General features: G+C 43.7%; 1 protein-coding gene across 3 annotated transcripts in view; it reads right to left on the bottom strand.

The window, feature by feature from the left end:
- The window catches only part of LOC140398332 (ATP-dependent RNA helicase DDX42-like), a 213,141-nt gene that overhangs the window by 136,541 nt on the left and 56,173 nt on the right, over positions 1 to 20,427 (bottom strand). For 2 of the 3 annotated variants that reach the window (XM_072486909.1, XM_072486910.1), the window contains exons 3-5: positions 16,707 to 16,866; positions 6,568 to 6,629; positions 1,508 to 1,544 (exon numbers count right to left, since the gene is read on the bottom strand). In XM_072486909.1, the coding sequence (XP_072343010.1) occupies positions 1,508 to 1,544; positions 6,568 to 6,629; positions 16,707 to 16,866 (259 nt within the window). Of the gene's footprint in view, positions 1 to 1,507; positions 1,545 to 6,567; positions 6,630 to 16,706; positions 16,867 to 20,427 lie in introns of those variants that run through there. The other variant, XM_072486911.1, reaches the window with a different exon arrangement.

Here is a 20,427-nt window from a genome sequence, read left to right as displayed (position 1 = left end):
TGAGGAGCGGTTGAATAAACTCGGTTTGTTCTCACTGGAACGACGGAGGTTGAGGGGCGACCTGATAGAGGTCTACAAAATTATGAGGAGCAAAGACAGAGTGGACAGTCAGAGGCTTTTCCCCAGGGTAGAGGGGTCAATTACTAGGGGGCATAGGTTTAAGGTGCGAGGGGCAAGGTTTAGAGTAGATGTACGAGGCAAGTTTTTTTACACAGAGGGTAGTGGGTGCCTGGAACTCGCTACCGGAGGAGGCGGTGGAAGCAGGGACGATCGTGACATTTAAGGGGCATCTTGACAAATACATGAATAGGATGAGAATAGAGGGATACGAACCCAGGAAGTGTAGAAGATTGCAGTTTAGTCGGGCAGCATGGTCGGCACGGGCTTGGAGGGCCGAAGGGCCTGTTCCTGTGCTGTACTTTTCTTTGTTCTTTATTTTGTTCTTCTGCACTGTAAATTCTATGATTCTATTTGTTTATTTCTGTAGTCACCAATTGGTATTTGTGAGATCAGACATGGCTATGTAGAGAAAGCACTGATTCATGCAGCTGAGGGAAGTTGCTCTATGATAGTCAATCAGGAAGAAATACTATCACTGCTGTCCTTTCCTTTTGATTAGAAATATTGTAGGATCCGTGACAAAAAATAGAAAATAGAAAATCTTAGAAAAATAAAGCAAAAATTGTACCTCTTGTACCTGGTTACACCCACAGTTAGACAGATCAGCAGAAGGTAAATCAGAAACTGTAATCAACAGAATGATCTACCTTTTACTCAGTAAGCCCAAGAAGTAGCACATGGGCAGAACTTGCATTAACGAAACCCTTCAAGATATGAGGGGTATAGTTTAGGTCAGCTCACTGATTCTTTTTACTCTTTGAAAATAGTAGGGGTTTCTAAGAAGAAACAAATTATTAATAAAACTACGTTTTAAAAAACTTTTTCCCGGGTCTGAATTATAAGATGACAGAGATCTTCTGTTACTTTACACACATAGAATTCTTACACTGCAGCCAAGAGTTAGCACCAAGTCATTGATATGGTTCTCAGTTGACACTTTGAGCATTTTTCATAAGTCAAGAAAGTCCTTTCATTGATAAGTGGAAATTCAATCAAAACATCTGGCAGAGGGAGATGGTCCAATGACAACCTCTGTTGTCACAGGACACCGTAACAACCATCTGAACCACAGGTAACTGCTAGGATTGTAAATATGGAGCTCCACTAGCAACTAGATGTTGCTGCTCCAGAGCAGTAATCCTCCAAAAATAATCTAGATGGAGCAGGAAAGCAGAAGTCACTGCCATAATGTGGGCCAGACTTATGGAAAAACCTCAAGACACAAAGTGAAATTAAGCGCCTTTTGGAAATGTGGCTACATACCAAGAATTGATCCAGACCAAAGGCTACAGTGAATACACAACAATCTGCATTATGTACTTAACAATACATTCAATATTATATCAATCTTTTCAGTATATTCAAGAAAGACAGCACAAGAACTCACATGGTCATCTTCCTCTTCAATGTCATCCCTTATACCCCTGCAAAAACAAAGGGAAAAACCAACTCCCTACAAGTGTTCAACAGACCCAGCACGAATGCAGCAAAGCATGAAATGATCACAGTGTGAAAACACCAAGAAGTTCCTAGTTTCTTGAAAATCTTTACACATTTTGCTCCTGTTTTAAAATCAGGGAAATACAAATGCCAAAATGATTCTTCTGTTAAGCAGATTTTCCAATAACATGGACATTTCTGTGCAGTATCTTTCTTCAGGGACAAATCCATTTTAATTACATTAAACAGTAACAATATTCTACAAAGTAATTCTAGCAGGCTACATTTTATTTGATTGTATTACATAATTTAAAACATACCTGAATAGCATTTATTGCTGTGAACGTTAGATGCATACCAAAGAAATGTTCTTGGATGACATGACTGCACTCAAGTTGCAAAAAATCCAACTATGAAGTGCTAATGGTGAGTCAGCCGTAGTTCTTAGCAGCTTCAATGTTATTTCTTTTAAGTGAACACATTTAAACTGATTTGTTTTCTACCTCATCAATATTCAAACTATGTGGCATTGTCATAAATCTGAACAGATTAGATCGATATTCTCAACTACCCTTGCTGCATGGTTAAAAACCATCACACGTATTAAAGAAACGTTTATGGGGATATTAGCTATAATTTATAAAGCGTGCTAATAATGATGCACTGATCTTAGTGCCTTTTCGCTACCCTTTTTCAATATGCCTTAGCCTTCTGCCCAAGATAGGGAATTGGGAAGTTTTTCTTTGTCTGCCCTATTTAAGCCTGTCAGAACTTGTACAGCTTTCAAATCACCCCTCAATATTCTTTGCTCCAAGGATAATAACTCCAGATCTCTCATCCTTGGAACCATTCTGTTAAATCTCCTCTGCACCCCGCCCCCTCTTAAGACCCTCACATCCTTCCTGAAATGCAGTGACCAGAATGAGATTAAATACTCTCATTATGGTCTAACCAGAGCTTTATAAAAGGTGCAACATATCTTTCTTGCTTTTGTACTCAACCTGATATGCTTTGCTAAACAGTCTCTCAATATGTCCTGTCACCTTCAAAGATCAACCCACAAAAACCCTCAAATCTCAGTCCCAGAACATTCTTAAAAACTGTGCCATTACATTTAGATTATCCCTCCTTATTCCTTCTGTCAAAATGCATCACCTCACACTTCTCTGTATTAAATTCTGTCTGTAAATTCCACTGGCCAACTATGTCCTTTTTACAGCTATTACGATCCCAGACCAGACCCCAACAGTGGCTCGGATACTGGACCAAAACCCCAATATTTTATTTTGAAAGACTGTGTGGAAAGGGTACTTCGCTCCAGGAATGATCGCACGGAAAATAGGGATGTGGTATTTTAAAACAAAACTTTATTATTCACACAACATTCTCTTTAACATCACACCCGAAAATAGCTTACAATTATCCTTTAAACAATACAACTAAATACAGTAAATACAATACCCTTACTTACTATCTCTGATCCCAATTAAACAACAAGAAAGGGGGGAAAAAAAGCATACAGCTCTCAATCCATCCCAATGGCACATCCCAATGACTGTTAGAATTCCTGCAGATTCTGGCTGGATGTCTTCGAAAAGCTGTTTCAACTGGTCTATTTCAGCTTTCCTCTTATCCTCAGGTAAGTCTGCTTTGCTTTAAATACTATTACTCCTTTTTTTAAGACTATCCTACTGTGAGATACTGATGTCTAAAGTCGTCAGATCAGAACGCAACTCAAAAAACCTTCTCAAAATGTGCAAATACCTTAGTTCCATACAGAAATTATATCATCTCCCCAAGCTGAAAACAAATTAACTCCTCAGGAACTCTCCCTAGCCAAACAACATTGCATTAGCCCAGGCTGCTTTTACTCTGGTCAACTTCATTTCTGGCACCTAAAAGCTTTCTGGTCTTGCAAAACAAGATTCTTTTCAAAAACATAACTACTGCAATCAAACACACACTAACCCCAAGCTTTTAACCCTTAAATTTCCAAATATTTATAATGCAACATATCTAAAATTCTGCATTTGTTATACAGTCAGTTGGTACCATCCACACTGTCTGCTACATCTCCAAGTTTGTACCATCAATAATTTTAAAACTTTACTCTATATTTTAAAACTTTACTCTGTATTCAATATACAAGTCAATTAATAAAAAGCAGTGGTCCTAGCATTGATGCTTGGGGAAACACAGCTATCTACCATTCTCCAGTTTAAAAAAACAACCATTAACATGACTCACTGTTTTCTGTTCTCGAGTCTATTGGGTGCAATATTCCAGCTGAACCCAAACTCCAGTGATTCACACAAATTTAACGTAACTTCCTTGTTCTTGTACGCTATACCCCTATTAATAAATCATTTACGTTCTCTCCAGACTTCATTTCCAAATCAGAGCTGGAGATGGATTTTAATGGAGCTCAACCCGAGGACCACATTTAACAGCTTGTTCTCTGTGCTGTTGCTCACTCGGTTCTGAGTCAAGACTGCTTGAGCATAGTTCATTACAGAAACCTTGCATTTGACAGATGGGCGGGCACGTTTACCCAACTAGCCAGTCCAGGATTTAAACCCAAGTGCCAGAGAGATAAAAAATCGATACCAGTGCAATATGCAAATTTAACCTAGCTTGAACATTCCTTCCTCCAATCAATCACACTAATCTTGTTAGAAGGGGCTCACTCTGAATTATTCATGTACCCACATCTCTCGAATTTACAATATTAAAATGCTCCTTCCCTCGCCATAGAAGTAGAGCAGCTGAATGTGCAAAGTGGCAAGCATCCTAATGCTGCAAAAACATGCGTTTTAAAACTTTTGTGAAAACATTAATATCCTTCATCCCACACTGGACAACATTTACTAACAATTACATCCTGAGTAGCTTTTCTGTAAGTTATGTCAGTGTGTGTTCAATAATGAAACCAAACCAATTGGAACTCATCTTATGTTTAAATGCCTCAGGAAATCTATTTTTATTTCACTTTGCTGACATTCTACAGTATTCTTTTTTGCATATTATGGAGGATGAGAAAATTTATGGCCATGAAGGAGGCCATTCTGACCATCGTGTGCACGTCAGCTCTCTGTAGAGCAAATCAGTCAGTCTATTTCCCCTGCTCTATCCCCATAGTGCTGATCTAATTTCCTTCATTTATCGTCTCCACATCCACCACCTTCTGCAATGGGGTCCAGGTCTTTACCACTCGCTGTGTAAAAAAGGTCGTCCTCTACATCTCTTGGCCAAAATCTTAAGTGTGCCCCGAGTCTTTGTAAAATCATGTCCTTGTAAATCATATAATGGGAACAGCTTTTCTTTGTCTACCTTCCCTGAACCTTGTTTATATAAAGTATATGCACCTCCATCCAAAGAGAACATACCCAGCTTCTCCAATCTAATGCTAAAGGCCCGCATCCCCTGAACATTAGGGTAAACCTGCTCAGCACGCACCAAGGACATCATATCCTTCCGAAAGTGTGGTGACCAGAATTGGACGTAATACCCCAGTTACGGTCCAACCAGAGCATGCACTCATACTTGTCTCTGTGGAGTGTAAAGTTTCACATGCTTTATTAAGTACTCTCTCAACATGTTCTGCCACCTTTAGTGATCAATGCACATAAATTCCCATGCTTCTCGTTCCTGCACACACTGTAGAACTATGCTGTTAAGTTTATATTGTTTCTCTCTCCTTTCTGCAAAAACTATATCAATTCACACTTCTCTATATTCAATTCTATCTGCTACTTGTCTGCATATTCAGTTAGGCTATTCACTTCTTGTTGCAGCCAGTAGGAATTATCCCTGTTTGCCATGGCTCCAAATGATCCCAGACAGATCTTAAAATTTTACGCTGTATTCTAATGTATCTAAGTCATACATATCAAGACAGCGTAGACATAGCACTCACCATTGGGGAGCATAAGTCTACCATCCTCCTGTCTCGAAAAACAAGCATTTACTTGGAGTGATTTTCTGCCTTAAGCCATCTCTTTTAAAACCCAAGCTGATGCTGACCCTCCTGTTCCATGAGTCACAATTCTGTTAACCAACATCATGTATCTGTGCTCATGGATTGCCTTCAGCCCTACGAGTTGGAGCTAACCTTTTCCCTTTGGGGCAGCTTGAGGGTAAGGAACATGTGACAAACTTATATAAACTCACCATGCCACCCTGTATTACCACCAGTCTGCATATCTTACTTGAAGCCTATAGGTGCTCCAACAGGCGCTCTACAAAACAGGAAGAACTTTACTGAAAGTATTTCCCAGTTTACAGAGTAAAATAGATTCACAGGCTTTTCATTAGTATGTTTGCAAAGCCTTACCCGGATCCTCAAACTGGATTTGAACCTTGGCTTCTTGGGGGAGGCCTGAATCAGAGTATATTGCACTGACTCCATTGAAATAGTAAATGTGCCTGTCGACCCTGCTAACTGAATCTACTAAATTCACCTCAATTAACTCAGTTGTATTCTCAAAAGGTTTTTCAAAGATGATCTACGAACAACTGCACCCCTCTGCTGACTACTACCCGTGTCTTTCCTCAGTTTTCACGATTCTCGGTGGAAGGATACCATGCATTATTTGAAATCACATTGGGTAAAACACTTTGAAAACTATTTGTTTCTTTTTTGGAATTTGAGAAAACTATTTAAAATTTCAAAGGTAACACAAGTCAGATCACATGTGTCCTCAAACCACCTTTTTCTAAGATGTAGTAAAAGATTCCCTCAACCTTTCTTTTATTTTCCAAAACTATGAGACATATTTCTGAAGAATTTTGTTTGGTTATCCAGATATCAATTGCTTGGCCATTTTATGGGAACAGATTGGGCTGAAAAAAAGAGAGTTGGAAATGTTACTTTGTTTTACTTTTTCCAAAAACGAAGGCTAGGGCATATTCATTAGGACTGATAGGTGAATCAGAATGCACAGCTTACCATAACAATGCAATTACAAATGAGCTTGTGAGAAATTAAAGAGTAGAAATGGTTCTTACTTTGCATTTTTCTTCTCAACTTCCTTTTCATCAAGTCTTCTTATATCTTTTGCTGCTTGGTCCTACAAAAAAAAAGGTTTGAATGCACAACAAAAATCATATTCCTGTCAGTGAGCAGTTCTGACGAATGGCGTGCTGCACTGTGATTGGTATATCCATGAATTTTATTCAGCTTGAACAAAATTGGCAGATCCCTGCTTTAAATTCTGCTGTACCCAATTATTTTGTCCATATACCTCGCCCACATCTCCTTCGGTAGCTACAGTGCCAGGGATGTGAGTCACTGCCTGCTACCTTTTCCAAGTGGATGTGCTTCTTGTGACTTTAGCAGCTACTTAGCAATGCCTACCCCAATTTTCACATCTCCACATATTTGCATTATCCAGAGGATAATGGTGAGGTTGGATGTGGTGTTCCATCTGCGATCACATAATTTTGCACAGAGAAAGTGAGCACAATGTGGCCTGCTTGCTTGCAAGGCTATTGACACTTTGGCCATCCATAAAGTTTTCTATCCATTTGCTCAAGTCCTACTTTATTATGACTGATTTCATTCTTTATTCCTGCTTCAAGGTGCTAAATTGAAACAAATGGACTAACATCTAAAGAGCAGAACTGAAAAACATGTTCACAAACAAATCAGAAGGGGACCAACGATGAGAACTGTTATGGACTATCATTAGAAGGTGAGCTGTTGCAGATCAAAAGGTTCAGTGGCCCTTTACAGCAAACATCATGGAGGAATGATATGTCCCATTAACCCCAGTGAAACACAATTATTACGATCCCAGGCCAGCCCCAACAGTGGCTAGGATACTGGACAGAAACCCCAATATTGTATTTTAATTTTGTACGCCTGTGAGGAAAGGATACCCCTCTCCCGGAGTGATTTCTCACCAAATAGGGATATGATATATTAAAACAAACTTTATTACTAACACAGTATTAAAACATATTAAAGATCCCACAAGGCAAATAACTTACAATCACTCCTTAAACAATGTTAATCAATGCAGTGGCACAGCAACCCTTAACTGCTATCTATATTCTCACTCAAACAACAAGATAAACCATCTCAGCTCTCAATCCACTTTAAATACCACGAGCACTTCGGTTTAAAGAGATGTCTGGATAATTTACGAAGAGAAAGAAAGACCTTTTGACACTTCTTTTAAAGAAAAGATCTGACTCCTGTCAGAACCATCCAAAAACTCTAGCTGTATGTCTTCAAGAGCTGCTTCAGCTGTTTTGTTCACCTTTTCAGCCACACTACTAATTAGTCTACAGACATATCTTTGAACTGAACTGCAGAGAGAGCAAAATCTTGACTTCTGCTCACAGCTTAATCCAACACTCCACAGACCAGCTTTTCCGCAAAATGCCTGATACCTTAGCTCCACCCTGTAACTACATCATCTTAACAAGATGAAATTTAATTAGCTCCACAGGGATCCCTCTTAACCCAAACAAAACTGCATTAGCCCAAGCTTTTTAAAATGCCCTAATTGCACCCTGGTTCCTAACCTTTCAAACCAGGATTCTTTTAAAATATGATTGCAGCAGTCACATACTAACTCAGGGCGCGATATTCCCCAAATAATAATAATCTTTATTGTCACAAGTGGACTTACATTAACACTGCAATGAAGTTACCGTGAAAAGCCCCTAGTCGCCACATTCCGGCATCTGCTCGGGTACACAGAGGGAGAATTCAGAATGTCCAATTCACCCAACAGCACGTCCTTGGGGACTTGTGGGAGGAAACCGGAGCACTGGATGAAACACACGCAGACATCGGGAGAACGTGCAGACTCCGCATAGACAGTGACCCAAGCCGGGAATCAAACCTGGGAACCTGGCGCTGTAAAGAAACAGTGCGAACCATTGTGCTACCGTGCAGCCCAAAAGAACGAAGTCCCCTAGCGGGCGTGTTTCGCCGCATGTTTCCCAGCACACGCAGTGCCGAGAAATATGTGGCTATCCAACGGCATTCATGTTGAATAAGGGGCCTAAACGGCGAACGTGCGGCTGAGGCCGCACATAGCCACGTTTTTTACAACTGGGAGCTCTGTTCGCCGGAACTGCCATTGTAACAAGAGATCGGGACACCATTTTTAAATGGCACCCTGATCTCGGAGGTCCACAAATAAAATCCGACTTACCCCCAGCCCGAATGCAACTTGGCAGGGTCCCCCAACCGCCCCCCCCCGCAAACCCTCTAACACCTACGATGGGCAATCCTGGCCCAATCGCACGCAAGCAGAAAATGGCAGCTTGGCACCTTGGTAATGAAGTGCACCCGGCCAGCTGGCAGTGTCGCCTGGGCATATTGGCAGTGCCAGGGTGGCACCAGCAGTGCCAGGGCACCACCCTGCCCAAAAGGTATGCAGCTGGGGCCTCCAATCCCCTTGGATACTCCCACGAGTGCCGTTCCGCCTGGTCCCCGTTTGTGGGGACCAGTGCTGAATGGCGCTCGCCTGAGGTGTCCGAGGCGAAGGGATTGAATCCCAAAGCCTCCGGTACCTTGGAAATCTGCACATATAGTAAGGCTTACGGCCTTGCTCTAATATGCAGCACGATAGCATAGTGGTTTGCACTATGGCTTTATAGCTCCAGGGTTCCAGGTTCGATTGCCGCTTGGGTTACTCTCTGTGTGCACATTCTCCCTGTGTCTGCGTGGGTTTCCTTCAGGTGCTCTGGTTTTCTCCCACAGTCCAAAGATGTGTAGGTTAGGTGGATTGGCCATGCTAAATTGCCCTTAGGTTAGATGGGGTTGCTGAGTTACGGGGATAGGGTGGAGGTGTGGGCTTAAGTAGGGTGCTCTTTCCAAGAGCCAGAGATGACTCGATGGGCCTAATGGCCTCCTTCTGCACTGTAAATTCTATGATTCTATGCAGATTTGCCAAAAAGTGATCGCGCCCATTGTGGGCAGGATTCTCCTTGCGAGATTCAAAGCAATCTCGCTAAACGTTGCTAGGCGTTGCGAGCCGGGTGGATCACAGGTGCGGGGTCTCCCGGCTTTCACCCACCACGCTGCATCACAGCGAGATACCTTTCCGACGCAGCGTGGCCAGAAGATCGTGCCCTCAGTCTTTTAATCCTTCCTGCACCGAATACACACAATGCAATATATCTGATTCATTATATTATTTAGTCTATAAATGATGGTCTGGTGTCCAGTTGAGAGGTCAGAACTTTGGCCAATATTTTGTATTGAGCATTCAGAATATATGGTGACCAGGTGAGGATAAACTTATTTTTAAATTGTCTCCAGCACACAGTGCATGAGGTTCAGTCAGAGTGGAGAAAGCTCTGGGAATATGCATTATTTTGAAAAACTTGGCCCGATGAGCGTTAGTTGGTGTGTTCTTTTTGCCTGATTGGAACTCACCATCTGAGCTTAGGGAACAGAGGTCATGTGTAAAAGTTATAGAGTGGTGATGTATGTGTTGGGGAGGGTGGGGTAAAGAATCTAATTATCCAAAAATCAATTAGGAAGACATTAGAGTAAAGGGAAAGGAGGGGGAGGAATTTCTGAAATGTGTTCAGAATTTCTTTGACCACAATGTTCTTGATCCAACTAGAAAGGAGGCATTTCTAAACCTGGTAGAGTACAATGTGGCAGGACAAGTGGGCCAAATGTGGAAAAACACTGGTAAGAGTGATCAGCATAGCAAAAAGATTTAGATTAGTGATGGAGAAGAGCAAGAAAAAAATCTAAATTACTGAGTAGAACTTAAAACAGAGTGTGGAAGTTTGGTGAGAAGGGAAGGGAGGTTATCCTTCAAGTTATTTAACTTTTTCAACCTGTAGGAATTGGTGTCTGCTCCACTACAAGGGAAGAAGTGAGTTGGTGAGTATCTGGTGAATATCCGGTAAGTGGTCAAAATCTATTTTTCCAATGTGTAAAAGAAAATAAACAATTGAATAAAATAATTAAGTAAAGCTCTTAGGTATAACAGGACAGGTAATGTGTCGAGGCTGCAGCATGTAAAGTTCATGGATACCAGTGTTATCCAGGGAAAGCACATCTGCAGCAAGTGTCTGTGACTTGAGGAGCTTCAGAGGTGGATGCTGAGCTGTGGATACTGTGACACATCAAAGAGGGTGAGAGCTAGCTGGATGCTTTGTTTCAGGAGGCGGTCACACACCTTAGGGTAGGATCTTAGGGTTTGGAATGTGGTAAGAGACGGGAGGGTGTGACTACAGCTCAGGTAGATAAGGGGACCCAGAAGGTAGGAGTGTCAGCCTCTGCAATTGTCCAACAGGTTTGAGGTTCTTTCAGCTTGTTTGGATGAGAGTGCAAGCAATACTGTGATTGCCACAAGCAATCATTGTGAGGATACATCAGTACTTAGACAAGGAAAAGATCCTGAGGTAGGCGAAGGAGACACGAATGCACCATACGGTTCGTATTTACCAGGATTTGGGAGCAGAGCTGGCCAAGCGAATGGCCAGGTTTAATAGAGCCACGGTCGCCCTTTTTGGCAACAAGGTACGATTCGGGATGACGTACCCTGTTCACCTGTGGGTCACGCAAGGGGGAAAGGAGTACTACTTCGATATGACAGAGGAGGCTCTTTAAGGGACCATGGACTGAGGGAAGTTTGAAGACTTTGGATTTTTGATGGGTTCACCTGTTACCTGGACTGGGAAAATTATATTCAGTGGGAGGGAGGTATGTTTTTGCATGCAGGCGTTATACGAGCATTGGGAGAACGCCACTAGGCTGCTTGCGCACCAGTTGAGGCAGCAGCGAGGGAGATTGGGCAGATAAGGGATTCGGGGGCAGGGTGGTCACTGAGCCGGGTTAGATGAATGGAGTGTTTGAGGCCTTCTACCAAGGACTGTGCAGGTCGGAGCCCCTGGGGGGAGACTCGGGCATTGGATGGCTTGGATTTCCCGGTGGTGGAGGAGGATAAGGCCCAGGGGCTGGGCACTCCAGTTGGGCTGGAAGAGGTGATGAAGTGTATTGGTCGATGCAGACTGGGAAGGTCCTGGGTCCGGATGGATTCCCAGCGAAATTTCATAAAACGTTAACTACAGAGTTGGGGCCTCTCCTAGTGGAAATGTTTAATGATTCAGTTAATAAGGGGGAGCTTCCGCACACGCTGAAACAATCATCAATTTCGCTTATTCAAAATATGGATAAGGATCCAGAGGAATGTGGATCGTATCGACGATAGACATCACTTTTGAATGTAGATGCGCTGTTGTTAACCAAGGTGCTGGCAACGCACATGGAGGATTGTGTGCTGGACGTGATAGGTGAGGACCCAACGGGGTTCATGAAGGGGCGATAGCTATTGTCTAATATTAGAAAGTTATTAAATGTGGTGATGATGTCCCTGAGGAATCAGGAAGCAGATGTGATAATATCTATGGATATGGAGAAGGCACTTGACCGGATTGAGTGCGAATACCTGTTTGAAGTGTTGGAGTAAAAATGCAATCTAAAGTGAACAAATGTGGAATTGTCTATTTGGTAGGAAGAATAAAAAAGCTCATTATCTAAATGGTGAGAGATTGCAGAGCTGAGGTGCAGAGGGATCCTAGAGCATGAACTACAAAAGGTTCGTATACAGTTACAAGTAATTAGGAAAGCTGATAGAATGTTATCATTTATTGTGAGAGGAATTAATTACTAAAGGTTATGTTTCAGTTAAACAAAGCACTGGTGAGAACACATCTGGAGTATTGGTCTCCTTATTTAAGGAAATAAGTAAATACATTAGAAGCAGTTCAGAGAAGGTTGACAAAACTAACACGAGAATGGCCGAGTTGACTTACAAGGAAAGGTTGGAGGGGTTAGAGTTGTATCCACTGGAGTTTATAGTAAGAGGCAACTTGATCAAAACCTTTAGAATACGGAGCGGTATTGACAGGGAGGTTGTGGATGTTTCCTCTTGTCAGAGAATCTAAACTAGGGGTCACTTTTTGAAAATAAGGGATCGCCCATTTAAGACTTAATCTCTTTATATATTAACGATCTAGATGACGGGACTGGGGGCATTCTGGCTAAGTTTGCCGATGATACAAAGATAGGTGGAGGGGCAGGTAGTATGGAGGAGGTGGGGAGGCTGCAGAAAGATTTAGACAGTTTAGGAGAGTGGTCCAAGAAATGGCTGATGAAATTCAACGTGGGCAAGTGCAAGGTCTTGCACTTTGGAAAAAAGAATAGAGGCATGGACTATTTTCTAAACGGTGACAAAATTCATAATGCTGAAGTGCAAAGGGACTTGGGAGTCCTAGTCCAGGATTCTCTAAAGGTAAACTTGCAGGTTGAGTCCGTAATTAAGAAAGCAAATGCAATGTTGTCATTTATCTCAAGAGGCTTGGAATATAAAAGCAGGGATGTACTTCTGAAGCTTTATAAAGCATTAGTTAGGCCCCATTTAGAATACTGTGAGCAATTTTGGGCCCCACACCTCAGGAAGGACATACTGGCACTGGAGCGGGTCCAGCGGAGATTCACACGGATGATCCCAGGAATGGTAGGCCTAACATACGATGAACGTCTGAGGATCCTGGGATTATATTCATTGGAGTTTAGGAGGTTGAGGGGAGATCTAATAGAAACTTACAAGATAATGATTGGCTTAGATAGGGTGGATGTAGGGAAGTTGTTTCCATTAGCAGAGGAGACTAGGACCCGGGGGCACAGCCTTAGAATAAAAGGGAGTCACTTTAGAACAGAGATGAGGAGAAATTTCTTCAGCCAGAGAGTGGTGGGTCTGTGGAATTCATTGCCACAGAGGGCGGTGGAGGCCAGGACGTTGAGTGTCTTTAAGACAGAAGTTGATAAATTCTTGATTTCTCGAGGAATTAAGGGCTATGGAGAGAGAGCGGGTAAATGGAGTTGAAATCAGCCATGATTGAATGGTGGAGTGGACTCGATGGGCCGAATGGCCTTACTTCCACTCCTATGTCTTATGGTCTTAGACAGAGATGAAAAGAAACGTTTTCTCTCAGAGGGCATTGAGTCTCTGGAACTCTCTTCCTAAAAAGGCAGAGGATGCAGAATCTTTGAATATTTTTAAGGCAGAGCGACATAGATTCTTGATTAACAAGGGGGTGAAGGTTATTGAGGGTAGGCAGGAATGTGGAGTTGAAGTTACAATCAAATCAGCCATGATCTGACTAAATGGTGGAGCAGACACAAGGGGCCGACTGACCAACTCCTGCTCTTAATTCAAATATTCATCAGTAGAATTTCTACTTTTGAATAGAGCTAGCCTCCATGGGATGAGAAAGGATCTAGCCAGGATAAAATGAGGTCCAGTTGGTCCACAGGGCAGCTATATTCTGTAAGGGAAGAGGGGGTGGAGGCTGGGCCAGTTGCATGCTCCTCCTGTAGGATGTGGGTGGTGAGGAATACCACCGGCGTCCCCGCTGACTATACCTGTGGGAAGTGCGTCCAACTCCAGCTCCTCAGAGACCGTGTTAGGGAACTGGAGCTGGATGAACTTCCGATCATCCGGGAGGCAGAGGGGGTTATAGAGAAGGGTTACAGGGAGGTAACCACACCCAAGGTACAGGACAAGATTAGCTGGGTTACAGTCAGGGGAAAGAAAACAAACAGGATCCCTCGTGGCCGTTCCCCTTCAAAACAAGTATACCGTTTTGGATGCTGTTGGGGGGGATAACCTAGCGGGGAAGGTCCTTGCTGCCAGGACGCTGGCACTGAGTCTGGCTCTTGGGCTCAGAAGGGAAGGGGGGAGAATAGAAAAGCAATAGTAATAGGAGATTCAATGGTTATGGGAATAGATAGGAGATTCTGTGGTCGCGAGCGAGACTCCCGGAAGGTAGGTTGCATCTGGGTGCCAGGGCCAGGGATGTCTCGGATCGTGTCTTCAGGATCCTTAAGGGGGAGGGGGAGCAGCCAGAAGTTGTGGTGCACATTGGTACCAACGACGTAGGTAGGAAAAGGGGTGTGGAGGTAATAAACGAATTTAGGGAGTTAGGCTGGAAGTTAAAAGCCAGGACAGACAGAGTTGTCATCTCTGGTTTGTTGCCGGTGCCATGTGATAGCGAGGCTAGGAATAGGGAGAGTGCAGTTGAACACGTGGCTGCAGGAATGGTGTAGGAGGGAGGGCTTCAGGTATTTGGATAATTGGAACGCATTCTGGGTAAGGTGGGACCTGTACAAGCAGGACGGATTGCAAGGCATTTGATAAGGTTTCCCATGGGAGGCTTCCCACTAGAGTGGGAAATTTGGCCAGTTGGATAATGAACTGGCTAACCGAAAGAAGTCAGAGAGTGGTGGTGGATGGCAGATATTCAGCCTGGGTTCCAGTTACCAGTGGTGTACCGCAGGGATCAGTTCTGGGTCCTCTGCTGTTTGTGATTTTCATTAAAAACTTGGATGAGGGAGTTGAAGGGTGGGTCAGTAAATTTGCAGACGATACAAAGATTGATGGAGCTGTGGATAGTGAGGAGGGCTGTTGTCGGCTGCAAACAGACATAGATAGGATGCAGAGCTGGGCTGAGAAGTGGCAGATGGAGTTTAACCCTGAAAAGTGAGGTTGTCCATTTTGGAAGGACAAATATGAATGCGGAATACAGGGTTAACGGTAGGGTTCTTGGCAATGTGGAGGAGCAGAGAGATCTTGGGGTCTATGTTCATACATCTTTGAAAGTTGCCACTCAAGTGGATAGAGCTGTGAATAAGGCCTATGGTGTGCTAGCGTTCATTAACAGAGGGATTGAATTTAAGAGCCGTGAGGTGATGATGCAGCTGTACAAAACCTTGGTACGGCCACATTTGGAGTACTATGTACAGTTCTGGTCACCTCATTTTAGGAAGGATGTGGAAGCTTTGGAAAAGGTGCAAAGGAGATTTACCAGGATGTTGCCTGGAATGGAGAGTCGGTCTTACGAGGAAAGGTTGAGGGTGCTAGGCCTTTTCCCATTAGAATGGAGAAGGATAAGGGGCGACTTGATAGAGGTTTATAAGATGATCAGGGGAATAGAGTAGACAGTCAGAGACTTTTTCCCCAGGTGGAACAAACCATTACAAGGGGGCATAAATTTAAGGTGAATGGTGGAAGATATAGGGGGGGATGTCAGAGGTAGGTTCTTTACCCAGAGATTAGTGGGGACATTGAATGCACTGCCTGTGGAAGTAGTTGAGTCGAAAATATTAGGGACCTTCAAGCAGCTATTGGATAGGTACATGGATTACGGTAGAATGATATAGTGTAGATTTATTTGTTCTTCAGGGCAGCACGGTAGCATTGTGGATAGCACAATTGCTTCACAGCTCCAGGGTCCCAGGTTCGATTCCGGCTTGGGTCACTGTCTGTGCGGAGTCTGCACATCCTCCCCGTGGGTGCGTGGGTTTCCTCCGGGTGCTCCGGTTTCCTCCCACAGTCCGAAGATGTGCAGGCTAGGTGGATTGGCCATGCTATACTGCCCTTAGTGTCCAAAATTGCCCTTAGTGTTGAGTGGGGTTACTGGGTTATGGGGATAGGGTGGAGGTATTGACATTGGGTAGGGTGCTCTTTCCAAGAGCCGGTGCAGACTCGATGGACCGAATGGCCTCCTTCTGCACTGTAAATTCTATGATAATCTATGCTTAATCTAGGACAAAGGTTCGGCACAACATCGTGGGCCGAAGGGCCTGTTCTGTGCTGTATTTTTCTATGTTCTATGTTCCAAATGGGGCAATGGTGGTCTATGAGGAGGAAATATTTCAAATACAGACTAGATACATTAGAATAATGGCAGACGGTAAGGGAACCAAAGAGGGATCTTATGAACGCGTGACAGAGCGCTTCTGTTACCCGTTCACCCAACATCCTCTACATTTGTTCTGGGGTCTCATGGACTAAATCCCAATATTACCCACAATCCGTGTGATAAAAGTCTGACACCGAGTTAGGCATTTGTAGAAGGCAAGTTCATAGAACCAAGAACTCTCCCGACTCTGTTCACCCAATGGTCTATGTTCTCTCTTCCCAATCCAGTGTAGAAACCAATGTTAGAATCAATCCGGTAAACCAGAAGGTGCAACAGCAAACAGGAGTTTGTGGGCTGTGTGTTGTGGTAGATGTTGACAGTTAGTGCCTAAAATGCATTCTAAATACACTGAATAATTCTCATCCTGAGGCAAAAAAAAAGGAAAACACAAACATCACCTCCACTTCTGCCATGTATGCATCCAATGGATCTTCCTCACTGTCTTCAGAGTCATCACCCTTTGAAGCAAACTGCTGTCTGGTTGGAGAATTTTCTGCAGGGATGTAAGGCAAATCGACGTTTGCTGAACTGTCATCTTCATCGTCATCTTCAAAATACCTAGAAAACGCAATTCTAATGTGAAGATTGTGTGTAGTTGGAAGTAGCACCAATGACAGGTTAAATAGAATGTGCTTCCATTCGAGGTGCTTTTTCTTTTACACAGCAATGTAGTCAGATGAGAAAGAATGTTTTTTTAATATTTTTAGTTAAGTATTCACATCAGATCGGGGAAGAGGAAACACCTCAAATTTCTCAAGACGAGGGCATTATGTTTATTTTGAAGTTTTGATTTGCAGAATTTAATTTGAAAATAGTATAATCTTACTCAAGCACAGTATATAGAGTACTCAAGAAGGTGATTTGAACGGCTGCTTCTTCTTAATAGCAGTCTAGAATTTAGTAAGGTTTTCAATTAAAACACACCTTGAAACTAATGGTCATTTTTTCCTGGTAAAATTCTAAGCTCTCCTAAATCAGAGTGAAATATAAAGGAAATAATTCAATTCCTGGAACAGTCACATAGCACTGAATTGTATTAACTTCAAGAACACAGGTGACTCTAAACAAAACTAACATTAATGCAGCCCAATGCTTTCCCATACATAAAACGCACTGCAGTAATCTCTTACTTCTAGGATTACCCATCCTGCGGCTACTTATATTCACCTTGTTGCAGGCAGACGTTTTGCCACGTGGCATGTACAATAAGTAAAACTGCTGTTCCCCGCTGCAGGGCTATCAAGGAGGAATGCAATCATGTTTTATCCCATCCGATAGTGACTAACTCTGCAGAATGCAACTGTGCCACACGATCAGGCAGTGCATTTATCTCATAGGTAAAGTCGCCATAGACCCAGTTGACCATAGACTGCTTTCCGCTTTGGGGAGGAGAGCTGACTTGTGGTGATTTAACCTGAGGATCACCACACCTCAGGCAAGGGGGAAGCTTGAGAAGGTGGACCTTCATGAGTAACCTTAGCCGGTACAGGAATTGAACCCACGCTCTGCATCAAACCAGCTATCCAGCCAACTAAGCTAAACCAGCTGCCCTTATTTATCCAATAAGTCATCAGGATAAGGCAAACTTATTTAGCCTCCTTAAACAGTGGGACTTTTAAAGATATTGTATATATTTGGCAGAAATAATGGTGGAATCTTTACCCGCTCTAGTGGCGTGGTTGGAGGCAGGGAGGGCAGCAGCCCACCAGCTTCCTGCCTCCACCTCGACGTAGACCAGGGTGGGGATGTCTGTGGTTTGCTTGCCCATACACCGTTGTCCATCACCCTTAGGTGGCAACTAATGACTATGTAAGCGCCTCATCCTGCAGCTACTTATATTCACCTTGTTGCAGGCAGACTTTTTGCCACGTGGCATACACAATAAGTAAACCTGTGTGAGCTGTTTGTCCGTCATCGGATAGTGGTGGGTTGGGGGTTCCCTCCTTCAAAGGCAATCAGTGCCTTATTGAAAGACTTGGCATTGGGAAGAGGGGTGGGCAGGTCTGGGCCTGCTGGGAGCCACCTCCCCGCCCTTTCCCCCAAACCCTGAAAACCCTTCCTGCCATTACCTACCCGTGGCGGGGTCACAAATAATAATGATAGGGAAGTCGCTACCTAGGAGTGGAGACCATTGATAATTTTAAAAGAACATTGTATTGTCATTGGAGGTAAATAAACCTGCAGTGCTACGTGGATAGAGGGGCAGAATAGGGCTGACTGGATTGCTGTACAGAGATCTGGCATGGACTCAATAGGTTTAATGGTCTCTTTCTGTGCCATATAATGCCATATAATAGCCTGACTCTAATATGCAGATTCCCAAGATACCGGAGGCTTTGGGATTCAATCCCTTCACCTTGGGGACCTCGGGCGAATGTCGTTTGATACTTGTTCCCACAAACGGGGACCGGATGGAACGGCACTCGTAGGGGTCTCCCAGGGGATCGGAGGCCCCCAGCAGGCCCTTTGGGCAGGGTGATGCCCTGGCACTGCTGGTGCGACCTGGGCACCCTGGCACTGCCAGCCTGCCACACTGGTACTGCGAGCAATTGGGCTGGGGTTGCCCGCGTGGGCGTTTGAGCTCCCTGTTGTAAAACAAAACAGGCTGTGCACAGTGTGGCCGCACATTCACCATTTAGACCCCTTGTGCAAAGCAAGTCGCGTTGAATATCCACATGTTTCTCAGCACTGCAAAACGCGTTCGCTCAGGAACATTTTGGGAAGATTGAGCCCCATCTTCCATGTCTGTGACCTTTCATCAGAACTGGGTAAAGTTCGAGATGCAATACGTTTTGAACAAGGGGTAGGAGGAACAATGATAAAAGAAGGGGTGGGTTTAGCACAGGGCTAAAGAGCTGGCTTTAAAAACAGACCAAGGCAGGCCAGCAGCACGGTTCAATTCCCGTACCAGCCTCCCCGAACAGGTGCCGAAATGTGGCCACTTGGCGCTTTTCACAGTAACTTCATTTGAAGCCTACTTGTGACAATAAGCGATTTAGAAGAGTGATAGGGTGAAAGACAGGAAAGGTTGAATTTCCACCCTTCACTTGGCTTCACATGGTCCATGTCCGACTCTTCCCTTCCTTAACTTCTCTATATACATTCCAGGTAATAGGCTAGTATCTAATATTCATTGTAAGCCCCATCTCCCATAGCTACCTTGATTATACATCCTCACACCCTGCACCAAGGACTCCATCCTGTTCTCCTAGTTCCTCTGTCTCCGTTGTATCTATTCTAATGATGCAGTCTTCCACAACAGCACTTCGGAGATGTAATTTTCCCTTAATCGAAGATTTCCCCCCCACTGTAACTGACAGGGTCCAGAATCAAAGTCTAATTAGCTATTCTTTCATGGAGCTCGGCAGGCTAAAAACCTATGTTGTAGAATTCACTTTACTGGTTGTCTTGACTTTGCAAGATGAGATAATCATGCAGAGATTAATCATTCTAGTAGGCGATAGCACAGAACTTCCAACAGAAACAGTAATAAGTCTTACAACAGCAGGTGAAAGTCCAACAAGTTTGGTTGGAATCACTAGCTTTCGGAGCACAGCTCCTTCATCGGGTGAGTCATGTGATGAAGAGGCTGCGCTCCGAAAGCTAGTCATAGATGTTTACAGGTAGTCCATGCCACCCAGTTTCTATCACAAAGCTAGTCCTATTTAGCTGGATTTGGCCCATATCCCTCTATACCCACCCTGCCCATGTAACTGTCAAACTGCTTTTCAAAGGACAAAATTGTACATGCCTCCACCTCTGCCGTTCCAGGTGCTCACCACCCTCTGTGTGAAGAAATTTCCTCTCTGGTCTCTTTTATATCCCTCTCTTCTCACCTTAAACCTATTCCAAACAAACCTGTTGGACTTTAACCTGGTGTTGTAAGACTTCTTACTGTGTCCACCCCAGTCCAACGCCAGCACCTCCACAACAGAAACAGTGTCAAAATGCTCAACCTAGATAGAGTTCCTTTCTGTCAGATGTTTAATGAGCAGACTGAGCTATTCAGCTTAGCAAGGCAATATGAACTTGTTCAACAAGCCAGAGGTCCAGGTCACATGACCCTCACCTCTCCACCAGGTCTTCAGCAAATGATGTACACGAGTCACCTGCAATTTG

The sequence above is a fragment of the Scyliorhinus torazame genome, chromosome 21 (assembly GCF_047496885.1).
Source record: "Scyliorhinus torazame isolate Kashiwa2021f chromosome 21, sScyTor2.1, whole genome shotgun sequence".
Classification (NCBI taxonomy): Eukaryota; Metazoa; Chordata; class Chondrichthyes; order Carcharhiniformes; family Scyliorhinidae; genus Scyliorhinus; species Scyliorhinus torazame.
Note: the sequence above shows the minus strand (reverse complement) of the source record. Positions and strands in the feature narration are given on the sequence as shown.